The sequence below is a fragment of the Betta splendens genome, chromosome 2 (genome assembly GCF_900634795.4).
Source record: "Betta splendens chromosome 2, fBetSpl5.4, whole genome shotgun sequence".
NCBI lineage: Eukaryota > Metazoa > Chordata > Actinopteri > Anabantiformes > Osphronemidae > Betta > Betta splendens.
Window position 1 is genome coordinate 774,063 of NC_040882.2, and position 22,143 is coordinate 796,205.

The window sequence follows — 22,143 nt, forward strand, 5'->3', positions numbered from 1 at the left end:
TTAATCAAAGGGCCGGGAGCGGCTCTCTGGCTCGCTGCTAAAGCAAACATAAGGGAGACAATACACACGCAGGTTCTCCATTCATAAACAAAACATGCCGCTGGGCTGTGTATGTGTGTGTGTGTTTGTGAATTCAAATGAAAGTGTAACATCAGGAGGCTGCCCCCACTCTGAAAGTACGTTATGCTTCTAAGATTCTGCCACAATAAAAACAAACCAAGTGAGCAGAAGAATTATTTCTGTTCAAAAATAAAATATTGATATGGAATAATTTGGGAAAGTGTTTTTTCATTAGGAGAATTTTAAATGCACATGCTTTTTGAAACTAGGGTTCAGTCTATACAGTGCTTTATTCACTTAATATCTGTGTCTAGCGTCCCCAAGGGCTCCATCAATTCAATTATCATGGAGAGCCACTACATTAGACTTTTCCACTTCTTTCTTAAACCGCCACCAGCTCTCTATCCGATAATACACCCCAGGAATATGCTAAATCTTATGAGTGGCTCATTTATCAATGCCAAGTCTGCTCCCCTACCCCACCCACGCACTCCGAGTCATTCAGTCACACACATAAACAGAGCAGGCGAAAGGGACAGTGTGGAGATGCGATTTGGGTCTAGCTGTCAGCGTGCGTCACCCGCTGAATGTGTGAAGCACCGGGGGTGCCCCGTCTTGCCCTTCGCCCCCCTGTCCATGCCCGATAAGGCCAATCTGCAGAGACAGCACCTGAGTCCCCCTGGTCCCCAGACCTCCACGCTGTCACGCATCCTGCAAACAGCTGTCAGAAACACTCTGTGAAGGTCCCTCAGCGATGAAGGTCTACACGGACAGAGCCTTTCTCTGCGTTCTCTAAAGCAGGGAGCCTCTCACAATCACTCTTTATCTACTTAGTGAGCACTGCAGAAAGTGTCCCTTTCATAGGTGCTTCTGTATTTCAAACATTCATAAATCATTAGTAAATGAAGTGTGACATCTTGGACTAATTAAACCCGGTGGAGATCAGGGTCTGTCCTCCTTGAGAGTGAGGCTTCTATTCTACTATTTTATTGCAGTGGAAGTGTTAAAAGCTTTCCACCCATTTACTTTACTGTACATGTCCCACCCTGCCACCAATTTTCTAACGGTAGCTAGCTCCAGTGTGGATGCAATCTATGGGGATACTTGGCCACACAACAAATTCAGACTTTTCTTTGGTGAAAATTGAATCGTCACCGAATAACTTGTCCTAAAGAGTCTTTTCCTGCCTCTAACAGCTACTTTTACTTGATGCAGTGCCATAGACTGTGTCACATACAGTACAGTCCCAAAGACTGAAGCACATGTTTCCCAGGACAGAAATAGCTGATTTCTTATCATAGCTTCGGGGCCTATTTTACCATGCTGTGCCACCCGTTTCCAGCTTGATATTCATAAACGCAGCAGCTCCCTTCTTATCGTAAATTCATTTTCTACATTAAGTACTCTGGAGAAATCAGATTTTCAAATGAGCGAGTAACACAATTAAGTCAGGCTAAAGTAAAAAAACATGCGCCATTCAAGCGGGAACAAATCAAACACTGTATTTAAGCCAAACATGCAGGGAACATGTGTGTGAACCGTATCTGTTTGAGCTCAGATCTCGCAAAGTGTCCGAAAACCCCAAAGAAAAATAAAGCTAGTTTCTCTCAAAGCCAGATGGTTTATTTTTGACATTTTTTTATTTTGACAGCCGTTTCCAGTGGCCGTAACAGTTTTAAACGCCTCTTTAAATGAGGGCCCAGCCCCCCTCAGCAGAGAGGGTGACGCTGGCTTTACAAGCCTACATGTGGACGTCTGTTTTCTCCACTTTCTGCCTGACAGGAAACCCAGCATCCTGCCCCTGATGGACTTGGATTGCACTCCACAGGGGCATCAAAAGAGCCGTCGGAGACGGGGAACAGCCCTGCCCAGCACCACGCCTTTGGTCGGGTGTGAAGAATTCCAGAGAAAACCTACAGCAGCGATGAGGCTGTGAATACGCAGAGTGACTGGAGAGAGACAGTGCAGGCTTGTTGGAGCGAGGCTGAAAAAACCCTGACCTGTGCTCTATCAAACACCTAACTGAAAACCCACTGTTTGTCTTGTAAGAGTTTTAAAGACCACGATGTACAGAGACGGCCAAAATCACCACGTCCAAGGCCTGACAGAAAGTTTGAGCAACAAGCGGCGGTCTGAGACCAACAGACTGGACAGCTGTCATGCCAAATGACTTCACACTAACAACAATGGCTCTTGTGTGGCCATATTTGTGGGGATACTGTGATTTTAAACACAGATTTTCATGCATTCTCCCAAACGGCCCATTTGAAAAGAGCGTTGTACTTCTCCAGTGCCAGTAGCTGCCATGTTTCACAACAGGAAGCCCAATTAAAACACATGCTGCTCAGTAAACTGTGGTAATGCTGTTTCATTTACAGCTGCTCAGACCGCCAAGCTTACAATTGGAGCAGTGTGAGCCGCCATAATAAAGACGCCTTTTGCATTATTTTCCACACCGTGCTGTAGCAATGGTGCAGCGTGACACGTCCCTGTGGAGCTGCTCAGCACCGGACTCAAAGGGTGGCACTGAAGCTCTCACTCTCTCTGATCACGTTACACAGCAAACACTAATGGATGTAGAGAGGGAAGACCAGAGAGGCATCAGATACAGGGGAAGGAGGGGGGCTCCACTTCAAAAGTCTGTGGCTGTTTTAATCTGTCTCCCTGGGTTGGTCCCCTGGCAGGCAAGGATGGGGGTTGGGTGTCGGTGAGTGGGCATGCAGAGGGCGTCAGGGTGTGAGGGTCTGCAGGGCACACAGGCTAGGGCTCGATCGCGCGCAACGCGAGCACTTCCATCATTATCTTCCTGATGCAGCAGTCTCTCCTTTTTTTGTTGCTATTGAAGAGCCGTGCCTGAGCTCTGTAGCCTCCCAGGAATGCCAGAGAGAAAGTGCAAGGGGACTCCAACAGGGATAATCCCAATTTCAAATGGAGCTTAGTGCAACCCCCCCCCATACTTCTCTCTTTCTTCTTCCATCCCCCTCATCCTCCTCCTGTCTCGCACAGATAACTCATCCCTCGCTCTCAATGGTGTGCATGCGCAAACTGTTATTCACACACCGCTATATGGTAACAATTAGCATGTCACCCGTTAGTGTGAGTGTGCGAGCTGGGCCGTCAGCAGGGTCTCCAGGCGTGGCGCATCGCATTTGTCCTGGGCTGCACTGGGGTCATGGATGCGAGGTTAGTATTACAGCTGCCACACCAGAGTCACCTTGAGGTGTGGACCGATCAACGGGATTACACAGCAGTAGGAAGGTGCACCGCAGTGTACAGTATTTTCATCTCTAATGAGCTACTGACCGTCTGCTTCTATACCCATGTTAGATTGATTGATTCTAACCAGCAAAGTGAGAATGGAGCCTCAATGTCTACTAAGGTGCAGTATCGCAATAAACTTTGCCTTGCAGGCTACAGTGAGTGGTCTCCACATGCAGTGGAGATGTTTGAATTCCCGTCAGCCAGGAGATCAGAATCAGCTGAGTCTTGGAGATGATGGCCTGCACTCATTTGTTTTACAGAATTAATTAATAAACACATTAACTGAAAACATGTCTGAGAGGTTTCTGACTAGAATCTCCTCTGCTCTGAGCCCGTGAGCACCGTTTACTGGCTGTTTCTGTCTTCCCAGCTCCAGGAGCTTGTTCTGACCCCATGCTTTGACCTCTTCGGCTGGAAGGGAGAAGCAAAAAAAGAAAAAAAAACAAGCATTCCTTCTTTAGGGAAGGAGTAGAGATATTAAAACACTAGAGAAAACACAACCGTGCAAAAAGCTAAATCTCAGCGTACACTATCTGCCTTTGTGTGCTGTTGCTTCAGGGCCTGCTTGCCACGCAGAGAATCAGAGGCGTCCCGGGGGGCCTGTGGTTAAAGCCTCTCCTTGAAGGCTGCAATCAGCTGCTCCGTCACAAGGCTCAACTTTGGTTTCTGACCTTTCTGAGATGCACCGACAGTCAGCACACATCCGCACGGACAAATATGCAGAGATAAAGTGCTAAAAGCAAAATTTCAGTCAGTTTGGGGACAGCTGGGTTACGTGCAACATGACAGCAACATAGTTACACCCCCCTCCACACACCTGAACCTTGTTTGTGCAATGAAAAAGGCCAAACAAACACTACCACAGAGTGTGGACTCGCATTCAGATGTGCCTGGCTTTAAGTGATGAAGTGTTGAGACTCTGGCCTGTGTGACAGCTCAGCAGGCCTTGACAACGCGTGTGGGAGTGTGAAAGTGTGTCAAGTGAGCACACTGTGGCTTCTCTGGCTCTACACAGATTACAGGCACAGGGCAGATCCGCCGTACTTTACCATTGTTCCTTCACTCTTGCTCCGTGCGACTTCCCTCTGCAGGCGAGCCACAGCCAGCTTTTCCCTAAACAAAAGGCAGGAGATGAGAGGAAAGTAAGATCATAGTTCACTGAGTAAATAATTAACATTTTCCCTTTATTCCCGTCTTGCCTGAATGCATTTTTAAACTGATCATCAATTTTGTGGATTAATGTAGGTCTTCTCCATTTCCTTAATATTTTATACAACACTCAGCAGATGCGAGTACACAGAGGAGACAGATTAGTCTGCTAAACACTCACAGAGCTTTCAGATCCGTCCAGACAAAAATAGCTCATACGAAGCAAAAAGACAGGCCTTCTTGTAACCAGACCTTACATGCAGACACACACTCATGACAGACTCACGTTGCCTGACTCACGCACAAACGCACACACTAAACTGGGCTAAACAAAGAAATTGACTCTGCGTGTCCAATGTGTTTCCCACGTGAGGGCATTCCACACTGCGGAGGGATCAATCTTGGCACACCAGCGCACATAATAAAAAAAACCCTGTTTTATTGCCGTTCCCAAGGTATTGCAGCTCCAGGACAACTCACAGCACATGTGACGTGCAAGCATCAGACGTACAGTATGTACAGTGCTCTGCTGGCGCAGCAGACACGTTGGAGGGGAAACACCTGCTCTGCACGTGTAACATGTGCTGCTGCTTTCAGCTGCTTTCATTAAGTCGTTAATTCTAATGTCAGTCGCTGTATTAATATTCATTAGATGGAACTGAAGTGGGCTACGCGTCTTACACAAGGCCACAGTCCTGCAGGTGTAACCCACATATAAAGCTAATTAAATCACCAATTAGGCTAATTAACGCATTCATTCTCAAATATTTAAAGAGAGAAAGACCGGTCGCTGGTCACTAATCACAAGGCTTCAAATCATTATGTGAACCTTAAATAAAATAAAAGAATCACAACAAAAACAAAATCAGAAACCCCAAATCTGCCAATTTTGTCCCCATGTCTTAGCATTTAAACTCACCTAACATAATCTAACATTTTATACAGCCACTACACATTTTTCACATTTGTGCAGCAGAGCAGACAGCCAAAGCCCCTCACCATCATCCCCAACCCCCCAATATAACCTATGACTAATATCTCCTCTCAGCCTTAGACAAGAAATCTTTGTTTCTGCGCAGCTTACCTGCTGGGAAAGGCCCCTGGTGATTAAAAGACGGATGGGAACGTACGACTGAGGGATAAAACCACCGTCTGGTCGAAAAAGAGCGCGCTAACTACTAAACAATGCAGGTGGAAGACATTCCCCTCCACGGCGTCACTTTCTGAGGGTGACCCAAGTCGAGACTGGCAGGCGGATTGTGAAACGCGCTGCGGTTGCGACAAATCTGGGAAGAAGTCGAGCAGAGTGCCAACGCTTTGAGACAAGGGGGTGTGTTTGGGTGTGTAAGTGTTTTAAATTAGCTTGTGTTAGTGTTCATGGTGGTGTGAAAAGCTGCGCATTCATACATGTGGGTCAAGGAGGTGGAACATGTCTGCGTTACCGTGAAGGTGTTGTTTATACATGTGAGGCTGCTTCACACCTGTGTGTGACTAACACAGTGCATCTCTTCCTATTACCACATCCTGTACTTGTGCTTACACCATTACCCCACCTTGAGAAAAAACAAAAAGCTTCCCTCGAATTTCTCAGCGCAGATATTGTTTTGTTAAAGAGGATTGGTCTGGCATTCCTCCAGTCTGTGTTATGGCTGAGCGTCAGCCGAGTAAGGGGTTAAGTTTCAGGCTACTTACGCACAGGCATGTTCCAGGAGCACCGGAGCATGAGCCAACTGCGCCCCGAGAAAATCATCGCCAAATATAGAGCAATTTGACATTTTGTGTTAAACATAATTACAGTAATTGGCACAAGCAGAAGTCAAAACAGTGTTCTAGAGTAAAACGCTCGCTGGCGTCATCTACTTGGCACCGCCTTGAAATTATGTATTTAAAAAGCATGCAAGCACACGTATGTCTTCCAGTCTGAGGCGTTCACATGCGGCTCAGTCAGAACCGACGTGAAGATGTTTGGCCAATCACTTGCTAACTGTGATAAGAACCCCACTGGGTCCAGCTCACGGCGGTCGTGTCAGGAGCTGAGGCCCAAAAACACAAAGAAGCGTGTGAAGGCGTTTTAACCAAGTTTGATGGATCTAGTGCATTAATTATGTTTTCATTGTTCCATAAAACAAGTGTTTTCTCATGGGTTCCACATAATGCAGAAATACAGTCATTGTACATGTATGTAACTAATGGTTATGGTAACATTATGTCTTGCAAGCAGTCAAATAATCAGTGGACAGTATCGCCAAAATATCCCAGGACCCTTTAGAATCCTCTCAATGCAATAAATCATATATCTCTTATATCTGAATGAGTGGAATAAACATTTGACCGCGCTGAAAGTGCAGTGTTCCCTATGAATATGTAATCAGAGGTTTGCTGTATATATTTCAGGCTTGACCGTGGCTGAACAGGAATGATATCAGGACACCGTCCGCACCTTTGTCGGGCACATTCAGGCATGTGATGAAAGCTCAAGCTGACAGTTAACCAAGCAGACAGTCCATTTGCTTCTTGAGCGGCTGAATGAGCTCCAGCTCGGACCTCCAGCGGCTCCCAGTGACCTGGAAGCACCTGATGGAACACACAAGGCCCTGGGCGATGAACTGGGGCTGAGCCAGCTCATCAGCTATAGCACCATGCTTTGGGAAACCATGCAAAAGCAGATGGCGTCGGTTTAGAGCGATCTGTAGACAAACACGTTGCTATTGTCATTTGAAAAGACAAGAAATGCTGCTATACAGGCTCAGCAGGTTGTGATGGCTTTAGCCAGGGATTAGCCATTCAAATATAGTTGTTGGGTCATTAAAGTCTTCTGGGTTGTTTGAGAGAAGGTGACGCCTTGTTGAGCTGTTGTCCACCCCCAAAACTCCAGCAGAATAAAAATGTCCCTTTGTTTGCTGTGAGAGCGTAGACTGAGATGACACCGGCCTCGGTCGCCCCGGCTCCCTCCACACTGTGTAAACCTTCCTCCACATCCAGACGACGCGCCGGCTGTTTGCTGCGGAGCTCGGTGGCGGATGCTGCGTTCAAAGACCTGTCAGGGCCGGGGAGGATCAATCACGTGGAGAGTGCTCGCCGACTTGAGCTGACATGTCCAACTCCAGTAGCTTTGAACTGCACGGTGGGAGGCAGACAGTTTAGCTGTGTTCATCAGCTCAGTCATACAGGTGATTTAATCCACTGTACATTGTTTGGTGTTAAGCTCATAATGAAAGAGAAAAAAGTGCTGTCTCCAGGGTTTTGCTTTCCTATTTGCCTTGCAGTTTTGAACACAGTATTATTATCAAGTGGTTTATCTCTCCACCATTAGAACAATGTTAGCCCATTAAAACATACACAACGCTTCAGCATGCCCCTGCAGCAGTAACTCATCACATCCAGTATTGTCATCAAACTCACTGAGTCAACCTGAAACACAAATGTACACAGAGCAGCCTAGAGGGATGCATAAATGTTTGGATGAGTGCACGGCAGCCATGCATTTATGCATTTGCATCTGGGCGCCTGCTGTGTTAAGAGCTCTCATATGCACGCAATCTCCTGGGCCAGTATTAGGGCGGCTTCAGCTTGGCCCAGCTCCGGACTGGTCATTCCGATTCCTAATCCTGCTACAACTGCGTTACGTAACCCTCTGGACAATGAGCTCCCCGAGGCGTTTGATAAGTTATAACATCCAACCCAGCCATCGGCAAAACCAGCCCGTCTGCACATCCACCCACCGACCCAGGCAGCCAGACAGCTCCACCACCACAGAGCATCAATTATTGAGGAGGTGAAACGTGAGCTACGGTACGAGCGCACAAAGAACGCACAGGTCTGATGGTTTTATGAGACCCTGTTCGAAAAGATCCACATGACTCGGTTCACGTTCTGTTTACAGGTCCGTCTGGCAGGACCTGAAATGGAAGTCTGCATCTTCATCCTTTCACCCACCAGTTACAAACAAAAAACTTTTTCACTGCATGGATTGGGAATTCTCCCTCCAACTTTGTTTGGACACATGTGCGCCACACTGGCTAATGCAGTCAAACGAGCTGAGATGGTCTCGATTAGCGAGATTTATCCAAAGTCAACAACGTGCCGAGAGTTCGGGTTGTTTATGCTTTCCCTTCTGTGATAAGATCTAGCCCACGGTGCTTTACGACGGTCTCAGCACTGGATGACTTAATTACACCACAGCATGAAAGCACTGGGGAACCTTCGAGCCCGTTCTTTGACAGGAGAGGCCGACATTATCTCTAAGTACGTGATTGATGAGTTCAATCTTCAAACTATGAAAATTGTTTGTCTTTGGGCCGTACATGTTAACGAATTCACTGACTTATCTGCTGAATCAGAATGAGGGCAATAGTTTAAATACATCATTTTGCAGGGCAAGATGAGATCAAATGTGTTCACTGCGCAGCTAAAACAAGACTTGAGGATTCCTCTGAGGCTCCCTCTGAACTCTGAGGAATGTGCTCACCATGCGAGGATTACCCCTGCCTGCCTGCCTGCCTGCCTGCCTGCGTTACGGTCTGCCTGCCTTACTGCCTGCCTGCGTTACGGTCTGCCTACCTGCCTTACTGTCTGCCTGCCTTACTGCCTGTCTGTCTGCTTGTCTGCTTGCCTTACTGCCTGTCTGCCTTACTGCCTGTCTGTCTGCCTTACTGCCTGTCTTACTGCCTGCCTGCTTGCCTTACTGTCTGTCGTACTGCCTGCCTGTCTGTCTGCCTTACTGCCTGTCTGTCTGCCTTACTGCCTGTCTTATTGCCTGCCTGCTTGCCTTACTGTCTGTCGTACTGCCTGCCTGTATGCCTGCCTTACTGTCTGATTGCCTTACTGTCTGTCTGCCTTACTGCCTGTCTTACTGCCTGCCAGGTCTTATTTCGTGCCTGCCTGTCTTACTGCCTGCCTGTCTGCTTGCCTTACTGCCTGTCTGCCGTACTGCCTGTCTGCGTGCCTTACTGCCTGTCTGCCGTACTGCCTGTCTGTCTGCCTTGCTGTCTGTCTTACTGCCTGCCTGTCTGCTTGCCTTACTGCCTGTCTGTCTGCCTTACTGTCTGATTGCCTTACTGTCTGATTGCCTTACTGGCTGTCTGCCTTACTGGCTGTCTGCCTTACTGCCTGCCTGTCTTACTGCCTGTCTGCCTGCCTTACTGCCTGTCTGTCTTACTACCTGTCTGCCTGTCTGCCTGCCTTACTGTCTGCCTGCCTGACTAATCCACTTCCCGCCCGCCTTACTGCCTGCCTCCCTAAATGTTTTCTTTCTGCCTGGCTCAATTGTTTTCAAGCCACAGACGCATTCCTGTCCAGACAAAACAAAACACTGTGCATGAGCAGATGTGCTTTAAAAATGGCTGCTGGTCTGTCTGTTATGTACGTCTGAGGATTTAATGACCAGCGTGGCTCAACTGGAGCTGGATGCAAACACGAGGGGCGCTGATGAACGCACGGATGAACACACGCGTGCAAACACGCCGGTAAAGACATGCACGCCTTTAAATGTTTTATGTTCAGATCATAAAAGACAAATGACAAACAAACGAGTCGAGCTGCTACTGGACTCAACCACAGATAAGGAACCATGTGAAAGATAGAGCGAACAAGCGTCAAACAGTCTCAAGTGTCTACAATCCTCCAGTCATGGCTGTCTAGCTTGTGTCACACAGTCTGACACGTAATTACGTTTAAGTAAATCACACTTCACACTGGACTACAATTACCTTATGATTTAGGATTTTCTGTGAGGTGCTACCAGACAGGATAAACAGGCCTGTTTTTCACTGAACATTCTCCTGCCCCATTCAGGAAATACCTTTCAGCCAAGGTATTGCTAAGTGCATGTGCAAGTCCAAAAAGGGAAAGGGTGGATTTTAAATGCACCTACTTGATATGATGTGTGGTTTAAGGGAAAAGTCCACCTTGTAACCTTCACAGGTGACCCGACCCCTTCATCACAGAGAATGCCATCTATCGCTATCTGTTCTTCTTGGTCTATTCATGCTGGTAGAGTTCTCCAGTTTCTTACCTGATGTCACATGTCTTCATTTTGCAATAAGCTTTAGCTGAATCCACGAATCCTGATCAGTAATAACTAAGCTTCCATGTGTAAGTCACACGTTCCATCCATTGTTCTGTATTTCACACCTTCGCCTCGCCTGGTTCAAATTAATTGGAGAGCATGGACCTGCGTTTACTACTGTGCTGTAATACTAGAAGGTTCTGCTGACTCATGGAGACTGTGTAAAAGCTGCAGGGTGTTTTACAGTGGCTGTCCACACATCGTTTTCAGAGAGGCAGGCAAACAGTAGCCCTTTGTATGGCACACAAGTGGCGGCTTCACGTACAATAGGGACAACAGTACGGTAAACACTGCACTCAAGCTAAGGTTTGCCATCGACGCAGCCATACACAGGAGTGTGTTTAGTACTGGGCAGCTGCTGCGTATGTCATTAATGTAATAACTCTTTTAGTCTTTGCAACATGGAAACAATTTCACCTGCTGATGGATGTAAAATAAGAGCTGTCAACGGAACAGTTATGAAAATTGTTTTATTCGCTCTCCTCCATGTTTTTTGAGTTGTACAGTATAGCATTGTCATGCCGCCACTGTGGCCTCACGGCAATCAAGCAGTTGGAGGTGCACGAACTGCACTAATTGTGATTAGTCAAATATCACAATTACCAGCTGCACCAACACCTCTAGTATGCTTTCCCAACTATTAAACAGTGATTTACAGCCGAGATAGAGGAGAGCTGAAGTTTGCTGACATTCCTCACCCAACCCCTAATTCAACGCTGACCCCCTTAACGACCTCAACATCTTCGTTGGCGTGAAAAAGACACACGAAAGCACGGCTCACAGAAGTGTTTCAAGCACTTTGATGTGATCTTCTAAGATGCACTACAACTGTGAAAGTGTGTCAACAGGAGAAGCTTTGTGTAGTAAACAAAGACAACGCCATATTATCCTGCAAACTCAGAGACTATGACCTAAAAACCAAATCCAATTTGGGAATTTTTCTTTCCCCCAAGAAGTACAACAGTGGGGTTTTTTGGCACCACTGACATGAATATGGGACATATAAACAAAAGCTGTTGTGAAGGCAGGGGGTAGAAAGTGTATTTGCAAGCCAGCATTTCAAACTGCAGTAATACAGAGTGAAATTTGTTTTTTTTATGCCAGATCTGACTGGAAAACAGGCAGTTTCAAAGCAGTAACTGCAAAAACTGCCAGGCAGCCTCCGCACCTTAGTGAACTCCCATGGAGAGAGTGGATCCATTTGAAATGACATCACTTAACAGTCAGTGAGGGTGCCTGGCCTAGACTTTGCTTCTAGGCACGGCATGCAATAAGCCATTGATAGCTAGCAAAATAAAAGTCATTTATTGGTTATAACTTGTTTTGGACCATTAAACTTTATGTTGTCTCTAAGTGACATTACTCTAACTTAAACCATCTGGAGACGGTGAGAAAAGACATTGGCGATTGTGGAATTTCAACTTGTAACCATTCAGTGAAGCATAAAGCATCAAGACTTGAGTTGTGTTCTGGTTCTCTGCATCAAACACAAGCACAATGGAAAAATGTCAAGATCCATTATAGAGCTATTTTTGCTCTTTTTTTTAGATGCTTCATTTGCAAAAAAAAACAGGTTCATACCAGCTCCGTAGAGCTCAGCAGGACCCAGAGTGTTTTTTAAAGTTCCCACGTGCTGTTAGTGGAGGAAGATAAATGTAGAAAAGGCTGAGGGGAGGAATGCATTCAAAGCACCCTTAATTGAGCTAGATGGCCTGCAGTCACAGAAGCTGAGTGTCTCAACAAGGCTGAGGCTGGTGAGCTCCTGAGATGTGCCTTGCACGTACACATCATTAAACCACTTGCTTTGGCTCACAGCTGCATAGCGCTGACGAAGGCCGCAGAGACAGTGGGAATTATATGGGAAAGTTGTCTAGAAGGCGCACCCCACATCACCCCCCACCCTACTCTTTTCAAATGAAAGTCTCCTGGCTGTCAATGAAGGGGAAGTGCTTCCATGCTGGGTCTCACTGGGTCAGCCATTGAACACAGGAACATTCCTCAGTAATTCAGTTTGACCTGGACCCAATATGGTGGCTGAGGGTCAAAGAATACACAGCACCACATACAGGAAAGAGATGGAAAAGGAGGAGGAAAAGTTGAGGAAATCGGATGTGGGAGGTAGGAGGCACAGTGATGAAGAAACGTCTGAACGGAAATAGTGATCTGCTGCTGAAGTTCGCCTGATGTTGGACAATGATTAGCATGCTAATCATGCCCAACAGCAATTGGAATCCAAGGTTTAACACTTTCTGTTGTAACTTTTCTCATTTCTTTAAGACTGTGGCATCACACGACTGAAACAGTAGGGCCACTTCAACATCCGCCAAACTTTGCTACTGCGAATTGTTAAAGGATCCTGGTCTCGTGCCTTTTAAATGAGAACTGCTGAATGTACTGTAGGACACGTGACGTAGACTGGTTGAGTTAAGATGTGGGGAGAGTAAAAACAGATAATAATATGGGAAAATTGTTGCACTGTGGCATAGTGAGAGTGGAGAGAATTACAGCTTTAATTCTATAAAATCAAATCCCTCCACTTGGCAATCCTCTTATCCACTAATCCCCAGGTAGGTTTCAGAGGGCAGCAGGCTCCAACTGCCCAGTGCAGCAGCACATCTGCCCAAGCAGTGGGATGATACGACCAGCTGCTGCTCTGCTCCAAATACTAGCTTATAATAACAAAAATGGAAGTGCTTTATATCCTGCACATAATGTATTCTTTGATACTGAGCCACATTTAGCAGAAGGAGCTCCTCTTCTTGATTTGTGCATAAGGATCAGCCTTTTTTACCACTTATAAAACTTCCACTGGATGGTAGATGCTATTTTCTGCTGTCATGTGGGGACGTATCAGTTCCCAGGGCATTTCTCTCTGGCTCTTTGACAACACCAACGCGAGACCAAGGATACCTCCCAGACTCTCCCATGCTCTCATCCTCGTGCTCACTTGCAGTTCTGTTTTTAGAGACAACAATTCCAGCTAAAAATATAAAACATGTGAACTTTACTCTTGGCATCACTGGCATGTCCACAAAAAGACACAGTATGAACACTACAGTATTACAGTGTGTATTATTAAATATAATTCCATGACTGAGCAGTTGCAGCAAAACTGATGAAATAATTGATTTCAGCTGCTGGTCTCCATCCTAGCTCAGTACTGTACCTGTCATTTCGGTGTGGAGAGAGGAAGGTGCATTCCGGTGCATACAAATCCGCTGCTATGCGTATTCACAACAGGTAACTATTTACTTAAGTTATCAATCAGAATCCAACAAGGCTTACGCAGCACTCCAACAATACAGTGTTGCCACTAGCAACAGGACATGCAAATCCCCTGCAACTGGTTGTGATGGCTCAGCGCAAATCAGCGATCATCCCTCACATTTACTGTAAGTGCTGCTACAGAAAACTGGGGATTATTAAGAACATTACACTACAGGACAGAGCACAAATGGCTGAAAGTGGTGCATTCATGAGATCATTATGCCTTTTAGAATAAGACACAAGCAAAGGCTGGGTGAGCATGTACAGTATGACTACAAACCCCCAACAAACACAATGCAAAACCATTAACAGATGGAAAGAACACTATTATGTGTGGCATGTACGCTGACGACTGTCCGCTTCCTACCCTGCTGGAGATGATGCAGCATCCTGGTGAATTCAGAGGACACGCATGGTACTCCACCGGCACTGCTGTATCCCACAGATGATAAAGTTTACATCCACAATGCAGCACCGCGCTGCTCCCTGTCTGACGCTCTCCTCGCCTCTCTTTCTCTTCTCTCTTGTTCTTCTAGCACTCACAATCTGCCCTTGCCTTCCTATCTCCTAATGGATGCATCTGTCCTCTACCTTCTCTCTCTCTCTCCCTCCAACATGCACCGACCCCGCCGCCGCTTCTCTCTCCTCTCCTGCTACATACGCTCTCCCTCTATGCTGTGCCTTCTCTCACTGACACGCTCTCTGCGTACACATAGTGCTACGTGCCTCCTCCCCGCCCACCCCACCTCCAGGCTTTATCTCTCCTCAGAATATTTCCCTCCTCGGTCCGTCCCTGCGTCTCATTCTGTTTCTGCCTTCGCTGGCTGCGGGCTCTGTCCCTCCTCCTCGCACTTGCAGGACGTTTAACATGTGTTCATGGTAACGCCTCCTCCGCTGCCGCTCTGGAGGTGGCTTTTTCCTCAGGGGAGGGGAAGTAGGTTGGGGTAGGGGGTTTTACAGAACAGGAGGAGGAGTTTTTCGATGGGGGGGTCAATAGTGGCGTAGGGGGTTTAACTCAAACAAGGGGACGTGAACAGACAAGCATCAATTGACTTGTGATGTCCACATGGATGGTCTCAGAATTCCTAAAATTAGTTTTTAATTTAAATCAAAGACACAAAGTGTCCCTGCAAACATTTACGTTGCTGTCATTTGCTGTTCCAATGGAAGCATAAAAGTCAATAGAAGGAAAGGATAGAAAAATGTCCAGACTTTGCACCCCTGACCAACTACTTTTTGAAGCTGCGATGCTTTATCTTTTCTCAAATGTTTTCTTTTTTTTGGATGGTATAGATCTTTTTGTTGCAATCCTTTGCTGAAGTCCAGGATTCACGTTCAAAATGAGTCAAGAAAAAGAAGCAACAAAACATACTGTAGATAGAAACAACTAAAAAGGAGATCAAGATCAAGAGAGCAAAGGACAGAGAGTGAAAGGGAGAGAGGGAGAAAAAGGGCTGAAAACGAGTGCTTCTGTCTGCCCTGGCCCAGTGATGGACTGGGCTCCAGCCCATCTGCCGCAATCAAAATCAGCCTCAGCTGAATAGCTGTGACAAACTGCAGCCCAGAGCCCACAGCTTCAACCAGGCAAGTACTCGGGGGGAGCAGAGGCTGAAGAGGAAGAGGGGGGGCATTGTCTATTGTCTTCTCCCCAATAGGACCAGTGCGAGAGGGGGCAGGCACTGGCGGGGTGAAAGGGTGAATTAAAAGGGTCCCAGTGACAGGAGTGCTCAGTTAAAGACAAGAAAAAAAGGAAAGGGTTGACTTAGAGCCTGGGCCATCACTGCCACTTTGCCCCACATTCACCGCCACTAATGTCCTAAATGAACAATGACACTAACCATGTGAGAACATTAGTTTGCAGGAGAACTGCGAATGAGCTGAAGGGGGGCAGCTGAATAACTCCATGATGAGGGAAGAAGAAAATGGGAATGTGGTGAGAATCCTAGTTTGATTTATTTCGATGATTATCAAAAACAATTTACAGTTTCGATCACATTCTGGTTATAAGATGTCTCGCAAAGCTGGCAGCCATGTTCCTATTTATCATCATAAAAATTGTGATCATTACTGCATACATGACCAAAATGTCACACAGTGGGGGGGTAATCATGTTTATCATACGCACAGCTGCCTCTCTGGAAAATTTGAATATAGTGAGAGCAATGATTTGATTCAAAAAGCAGGTGGTCACCAATTAGACACTATTGTCCAGATCGGGTAAAAAAGACAAATGGACGTCTGAGTCAGCACTAAAACGGAGATATGTGCTGTAATCATGAAATATTGAAGGCCACGGTCCATTCTAATTTGATCAACAGCTAGAGACGGATCGTAGAGCGATGGCTCCAGTCAGCAGGGTGACAAACACAGTCGTACTTACAACGCAGGCCCTCCCCTTTCCACTAATGAGGAAACGAGCCTCGGTTTGTTTGTTTAGCTTGGTTTCTGCAGCTTTAACAGTGCAATAGGCATCTGAGGGTGCGTTTGCTTGTATAGTAAGTGTAACATCAGGAGGCTGCCACCACTCTGCAAGCTTGTTATGCTTGTGTGTGCACTGAAGGCACTGACACCATTTTGGACAATATTTGTGCGCGTGTCTATGTGATCGTGTGCCTGCCTTTGTAATATTCACGTATGTCTGAGCGTTTGTGTGTGTTCATCCACTCTATGTGCTGAGTGATCTGCTGAGCTCATTAAGGCACTGCTTATTGCTCTGCCAGGGGTGTCAGTGACAGATTCCACTGTTTGGAAACACTCAGCCGCCCACACAGCCAGCCTGGCTCCACCACTGTCACATGTACACACACACACACACACACACACACACACACACACACACACACACACACACACACACACACGCTAACAGCTAGCATTCCACAGGGAGGAGGAAAGCGTAGGGAAGGAGACAGGACGGTGCTGGGACAGTGGCTGCAGGGGCCGCGGGTCAATATGGATTTGTAATCGTGTGCAGGGTGGTCTGTAAGGGCCTTCGGGGGCCTTTGAACCTTTGCAGATTGGAGTCGACTGGGTTGAAGGGATGCTGGTGGTTGTGGTAGAATGTGTAAAGTGGATGAAGTATTTACTGTAGATCGTTAAAGTGGAGTGAAAGTAGCAATTGAACTATGTAAAAATACTCTCGCTTTATTTATGGGCTTTTTGATGTGTACACAGCAGGTTTGTGATAGTTTTATTTCAGTTGAAGATAACTGTAAAAAAAGGTACTTCTTGTAATGAAAGTATGTGACCACAGCACTAGTACTAGAATGTCTTCAGTCTTGGTGAAACTAATTAATGCCCCAACAAGCAGCATGGCAGCATTGTAGGTGGTCTTTATAAGACAGATCCAGCTCAAATATAGTATTTTTGGATTTTCATTGATTGCAGTGAGTAGCATAAATAAAAGTTTCATCTTTGTGTAACTATTAATAGATGCACAAAATGTACATAAGGTAGAGAAGATTATTAAAAACAAGGTTTAGTTTCCCTGTTTACAAATGGACAAACATCCTGTCCCGTGGACATCCGTTCATTCCCTGATACTGATGTTCTCATGCAGCTTAAAGATGACAAGGATCCATCGGCCATCATCTCGGTGTGTGTTCTAAGTCAGACTTTAATCACAAAGCTGGACGAAGGGAAAAACTTTGTTTCCTTCCCGTCCCTCCGCTGCCCTGAAGACGATTAGCATGTGTGCAGTGTTTAAGCTTAGACACACTTCTGATAACCGCTATTTAATGTCTGATACTATGGAGGAAAAGTAAGGGCTGTAAAATCATTTGGAAACACATCAGAGGTCTGGGTGGTTCCTACCCAGCAATGAGATATTTAGCTGTCAACATGGCTAGACTCCATTTGGAATAAGAGGGTGGGGTGAGTTCTGCATAAAGACGAGTAAAGGAAATGCCAAGATGCAGACAGGCAGCATGTTTGTTTACCCAACACAAGCCCACTCAGGACCAGACAGAGGATGGGCCATGCAGCAAGTCCCTCCAGAGACCTGTGTAGCTATATGTGTGTCATTTAACTTCTGTGTGGCAAGATGAAGTGTGTAATACGACAGAACTGATAATGCACCTCGGTCACGTTTCATTAGGCAGAGGGGATGGGGGCGGGACGACAGGCAGGGATGGTGGTCCGTCGAGACATCACCAGCAGGCCAGATTTTCTTCTTCATAGAAATGCTGTAAATCCTCGAGGCTGGAGTGATCAGGATTAACACTAGGAGCGTTAATCTTTAATTAAGCTCAAGTAAATCTAAGAAAAAAAACATTTCCTGTACAATTATAGCAAACATATAATTAGTTCCAGATTAAATGCAAATCTTTAAAAAGTGTAAATAATAAAAATTAAACAAAGCAAAACAACAAAACATAAAATGTGTCTGCCCCAGCTGTTAGACATTTGCTTACATTTATCTCAGAATGACATCAGTACAGTGAGCGAAAGCTTTACATAATGTTGTAAGCCCCACAACAGCATTGCGTGAATACAATCTATTCGGTTGTTTTGTGAAGCAACTTCAAAACATTATATGGGGCACAACTTCCTAAAATGGAAATGTTGTGAATTTCACAAATTTTTGCCCCTTCCTGTTTCCTCTCAGAGATCACAGGACAATTTTGGAAGTACAGTAAATACCATAAATGCAGTCACTGTGACTCGTAGCAGCCAAAACCACAAGGGGTCTATCAACAGTCCAAACCGCACAGGATCTATCAAGACTGAACACCACACGGGATCCTTTTGTCTTCTTATCTCAACGGGAAGATGTTTTCCAAAGCAATCTGCACAAACATTTCAGTCAAAACAACAGCATGCTTTTATGCACACCAAAGAAGTCCCAGCACATTCTACCAAGGCTGATCTTGATAGAGGAAGTCTTTAAATTGCACAAGTAGTCTGAAGTTCATAAACATGAATGTTGTGAGCCTTCATTCATTTAAAAGCACAACTTACAATGCAAGTGGTTGTAATCAGATTAAAAAATTAAGCTTCAGAACTAATGCATAATTAAGGTGCTTTTGTAACAGCACAAGGTGTTCAGTGCTGTCTGAGAACTCACTTAAACACACTGTGCTACAGTAATTAGTGATTATGCAAGACCTCACAGAAAGAGACTCAGCTCTTAAACACAACTAATTGCTGCTAGGAATGCAGATAATGCGCTAGTCAATCTAAATACCAAGATTACGTGTCAGACGTCCTATAAAACACTACATAGCCATGTTGAGAAACCACTACACCTCATCTGGCAACAGGAATTAAAATGTTTATTGCAAGACTATATCTTTGGGGAAAGGATTATTTCATTAGGCTCGGCACAGATTGTTTTCAGTCTAAATGCAGCAGACTGCTGCTTAGCTTCATACTTCACCTTGACTGCACCAGAGAAGGAACAGCGGAGCTTACAGTAAATGATGTGTGCTGAGGGTAGCAATGCGAGGAGGTGGGCATAACACACATAACACATCGCTACTTAAGCTGTCTTTCGTTGTTTGCATGGGAACGCAGCACTGCCACCACTTGTGAAACGACCTTGAGGCAGCATCAATAAAAGGCTTCATTAATCCATTCAATTAACCTCTTCCTCTTTTCAGCTCCATAAAAGTGATGCATGTATTTCAGGAAAGCCTGAGTTTTACACATGAATCATGGATGAAACTTGGCATTAATGCTAAGTTATGAGCAAGAAAAATCCATGCATGCAACCCCTTACGAAGAAGAGCAGGTGACGAGCGAATGAGCAGCAAATAAACAATGAAGAATGTAAAACAATAATTAAGTGTACAAAGCATTGACAAAACAAACTATTTTAAAAACAGACTCCAAACAATGCCAGTACTGTAGTTTCCTTGCATAGTATACATATATGCACATAGTATGCACAGTACACATTCACACAATCTTTCAATGTGCCTCATGAAAACACAAAACCTCAGGTTTATTTCAGATGGCAGCGAGAGTCTGGTAAGGGGAGTCACACACATCCAGCTTGGTATTGCAGAACCCTGGCAACTGGCAACCATGTTGAAGATCAACACTTTGCCAGTTGGTACCAATCAAGCCCTGGTAGCTTTTTGCTAATTATAGATATATGTAGCAGACATGAAAAGGAAGGCTTCTCTGCATGATTGCCTCTTATTTTTAGCCTTAGATCGTTCGTGGTTTGCATCCCACAAGCTCCACCAAGCATTTCTTAATGTAAAAACACACAAAGAAATTCTTTAGGAAAAAAACTATTCTGACAGTTAGATACCGAATTCCACCAGAGCCTGAAGGTCCCAGTGATGGTTTCATCTTCTGATTTATTCACCCACTGACGTCTCCTTTGAGATATTTTGGAGCCTGGACTAGGTCGTAAAGTGACCTCTAATGGATGGATTAGCCAAAGTCATTCACTTCAGAGGGCACAAAAATATACTTTGGGATCTCTTTGGAGCTTAGCGTGATCGAATTATTGCATTAGACTGGTCAACTTATCCAATTACAGTTGTAAAATGCATGGCTCTTGCCCAAAGAGACGACAGATCCTGAGGGCTTTGGAAGGTTTGCGGGAGGCTGAACCCTGTCCACGTCCTCATGGACAGAACAGGCCGCGTCACATACTTCAGCTGAGGATTACAGCCTTTCATCTCACTCAGACTGCCAGTAGCACACAGGCGTCTTTGAGGCCAGATATGCCTGTAGTAACATCAGCAAGGTCCAGATTTGTAAAGTGGTTTCCCAGCCTGTGGTTTCTTCTTTGTTGTGCAAACACACACCCTCACACACGCGCACACACACACACACACACACACACACACACACACACACACACACACACACACACACACACAAACACACACACACACAGACACACAAGCATTCTCTTCCATAAGTGACAAATTTATGGGTCACCCACAGACTCTGAAAGTGTTTTGAACGATTTTAAGCTGTTTAGATCCAATTAAAACCAATGAAAGTTAATTAGTGGCCGAAAAACTCCACTTCTAATAGCTTAAGGAACTGGGATAATTAAATAGCTTAAACAGTTGGGATAATTATGAAAGAGCTAAAACAAATACCACTTAGTTTAGTGGTTAGGAAAAGAAACTGTGTAGAACATAGTCTGCCAGGATTTCAAATCCACACAAGCATCCTTTTCTGATCAGCCGAGGACAAACACACAGAAATGTTGAGCAGTAATGGGACAATTTTCAATTTTGCCCACAGGCAAATTCACTTGCACAAAGAAAGGTCTGTTACCTACATTACCATGTTCTATTGCTGTCGTCCTCGAATCACCGCTGCTCTATGAACATGATGAATCACTCATTGATGTCCTGCAGCTGCCTGCCCCACGCAACCTGTCCTAAGCTTTGTGACTGTCCAGCTGAGTCCCCTGCGCTCAGCCTCCCACCTCCAGGCCCCCTGCCTTGCAGCCACCTCCTCCCCAGCCCCGCCTGCCTGCCCTGCCCTGTCCTCCAAGGTGTGGAAAGGGTCACAGACAAAGGCCATCTGCTCTGGCTGAAAATGGCAGGTGAGGGCCATGTGGGCACGACGCTGACTGTAGGACGCTTAGCCCAATAGAAACAAGGTCACAAGACGATTCTGGGAATAACAATCACCAGCTCAGCACAGTGACAAATCAAATGCTGGAAAATGGGTGGAATCAGAAAGAGAGAGAGAGAGACTAATCTACATTGTTTTAATCCACTGGGAAGATTACACAGTCACGGTGCCTTGACACGGCAGCTTGTCAGAAAGAGGTCATGCAAACTCACTGCCAACACGTCATGTTCTCTAGCGCTGCAGAGTATCCATATGTCCCTTCCCCACGTCTGTCACTGAGCAGAAATCCCTAAGAAACCACCTTTTCCTGTGTGTATCAAACACACATCCAACCGCTAAACCTCTAACAAAACGTCTCATCATTTTTAATTAGAATCCTTTGCAAACAAATGATGATTTACTTAAAACACAGGGGTTAGTGTCCAACTGTACACAGTCTTTGGTGTTGCCAAATTTGGATTAGCGACATCTGATGTTGACACTGTGCTGTGGAGCTTTTGTCTTTGTAAAGGACGTGGTTACATTGAATAGAGGGAGCAGGAAAGCCCGACCAGCCTCCCACTGGTGAGTGAGTGAGTGAGTGAGTGAGTGAGTGAGTGAGTGAGTGAGTGAGTGAGTGAGTGAGTGAGTGAGTGAGTGAGTGAGTGCACAGGTGTGGCTTTAGCATATTTGGGATACTGGGATGTAGCAGATGCTTATAGCACTATACTAAAGTGTTTGTAGGTTCACTCCTCACTTCTTGTGAGGTTGAAATTTTGCAACTTGGTCAGTTGGATGATCCTAGT

The 22,143-nt window shown here is 45.6% G+C and overlaps 1 protein-coding gene across 10 annotated transcripts in view; it reads right to left on the minus strand.

The window, feature by feature from the left end:
• Positions 1–22,143, minus strand: part of LOC114842314 (nck-associated protein 5-like) — a 104,464-nt gene that overhangs the window by 46,316 nt on the left and 36,005 nt on the right. For 6 of the 10 annotated variants that reach the window (XM_029127873.3, XM_029127872.3, XM_029127871.3 and 3 more), the window contains one exon: positions 4,371–4,434. In XM_029127873.3, coding sequence (XP_028983706.1) covers positions 4,371–4,434 — 64 coding nt within the window. Of the gene's footprint in view, positions 1–4,370; positions 4,435–5,554; positions 6,310–10,483; positions 10,883–14,171; positions 14,605–22,143 lie in introns of those variants that run through there. The other 4 variants (XM_029127876.3, XM_029127875.3, XM_029127877.3 and 1 more) reach the window with 4 other exon arrangements.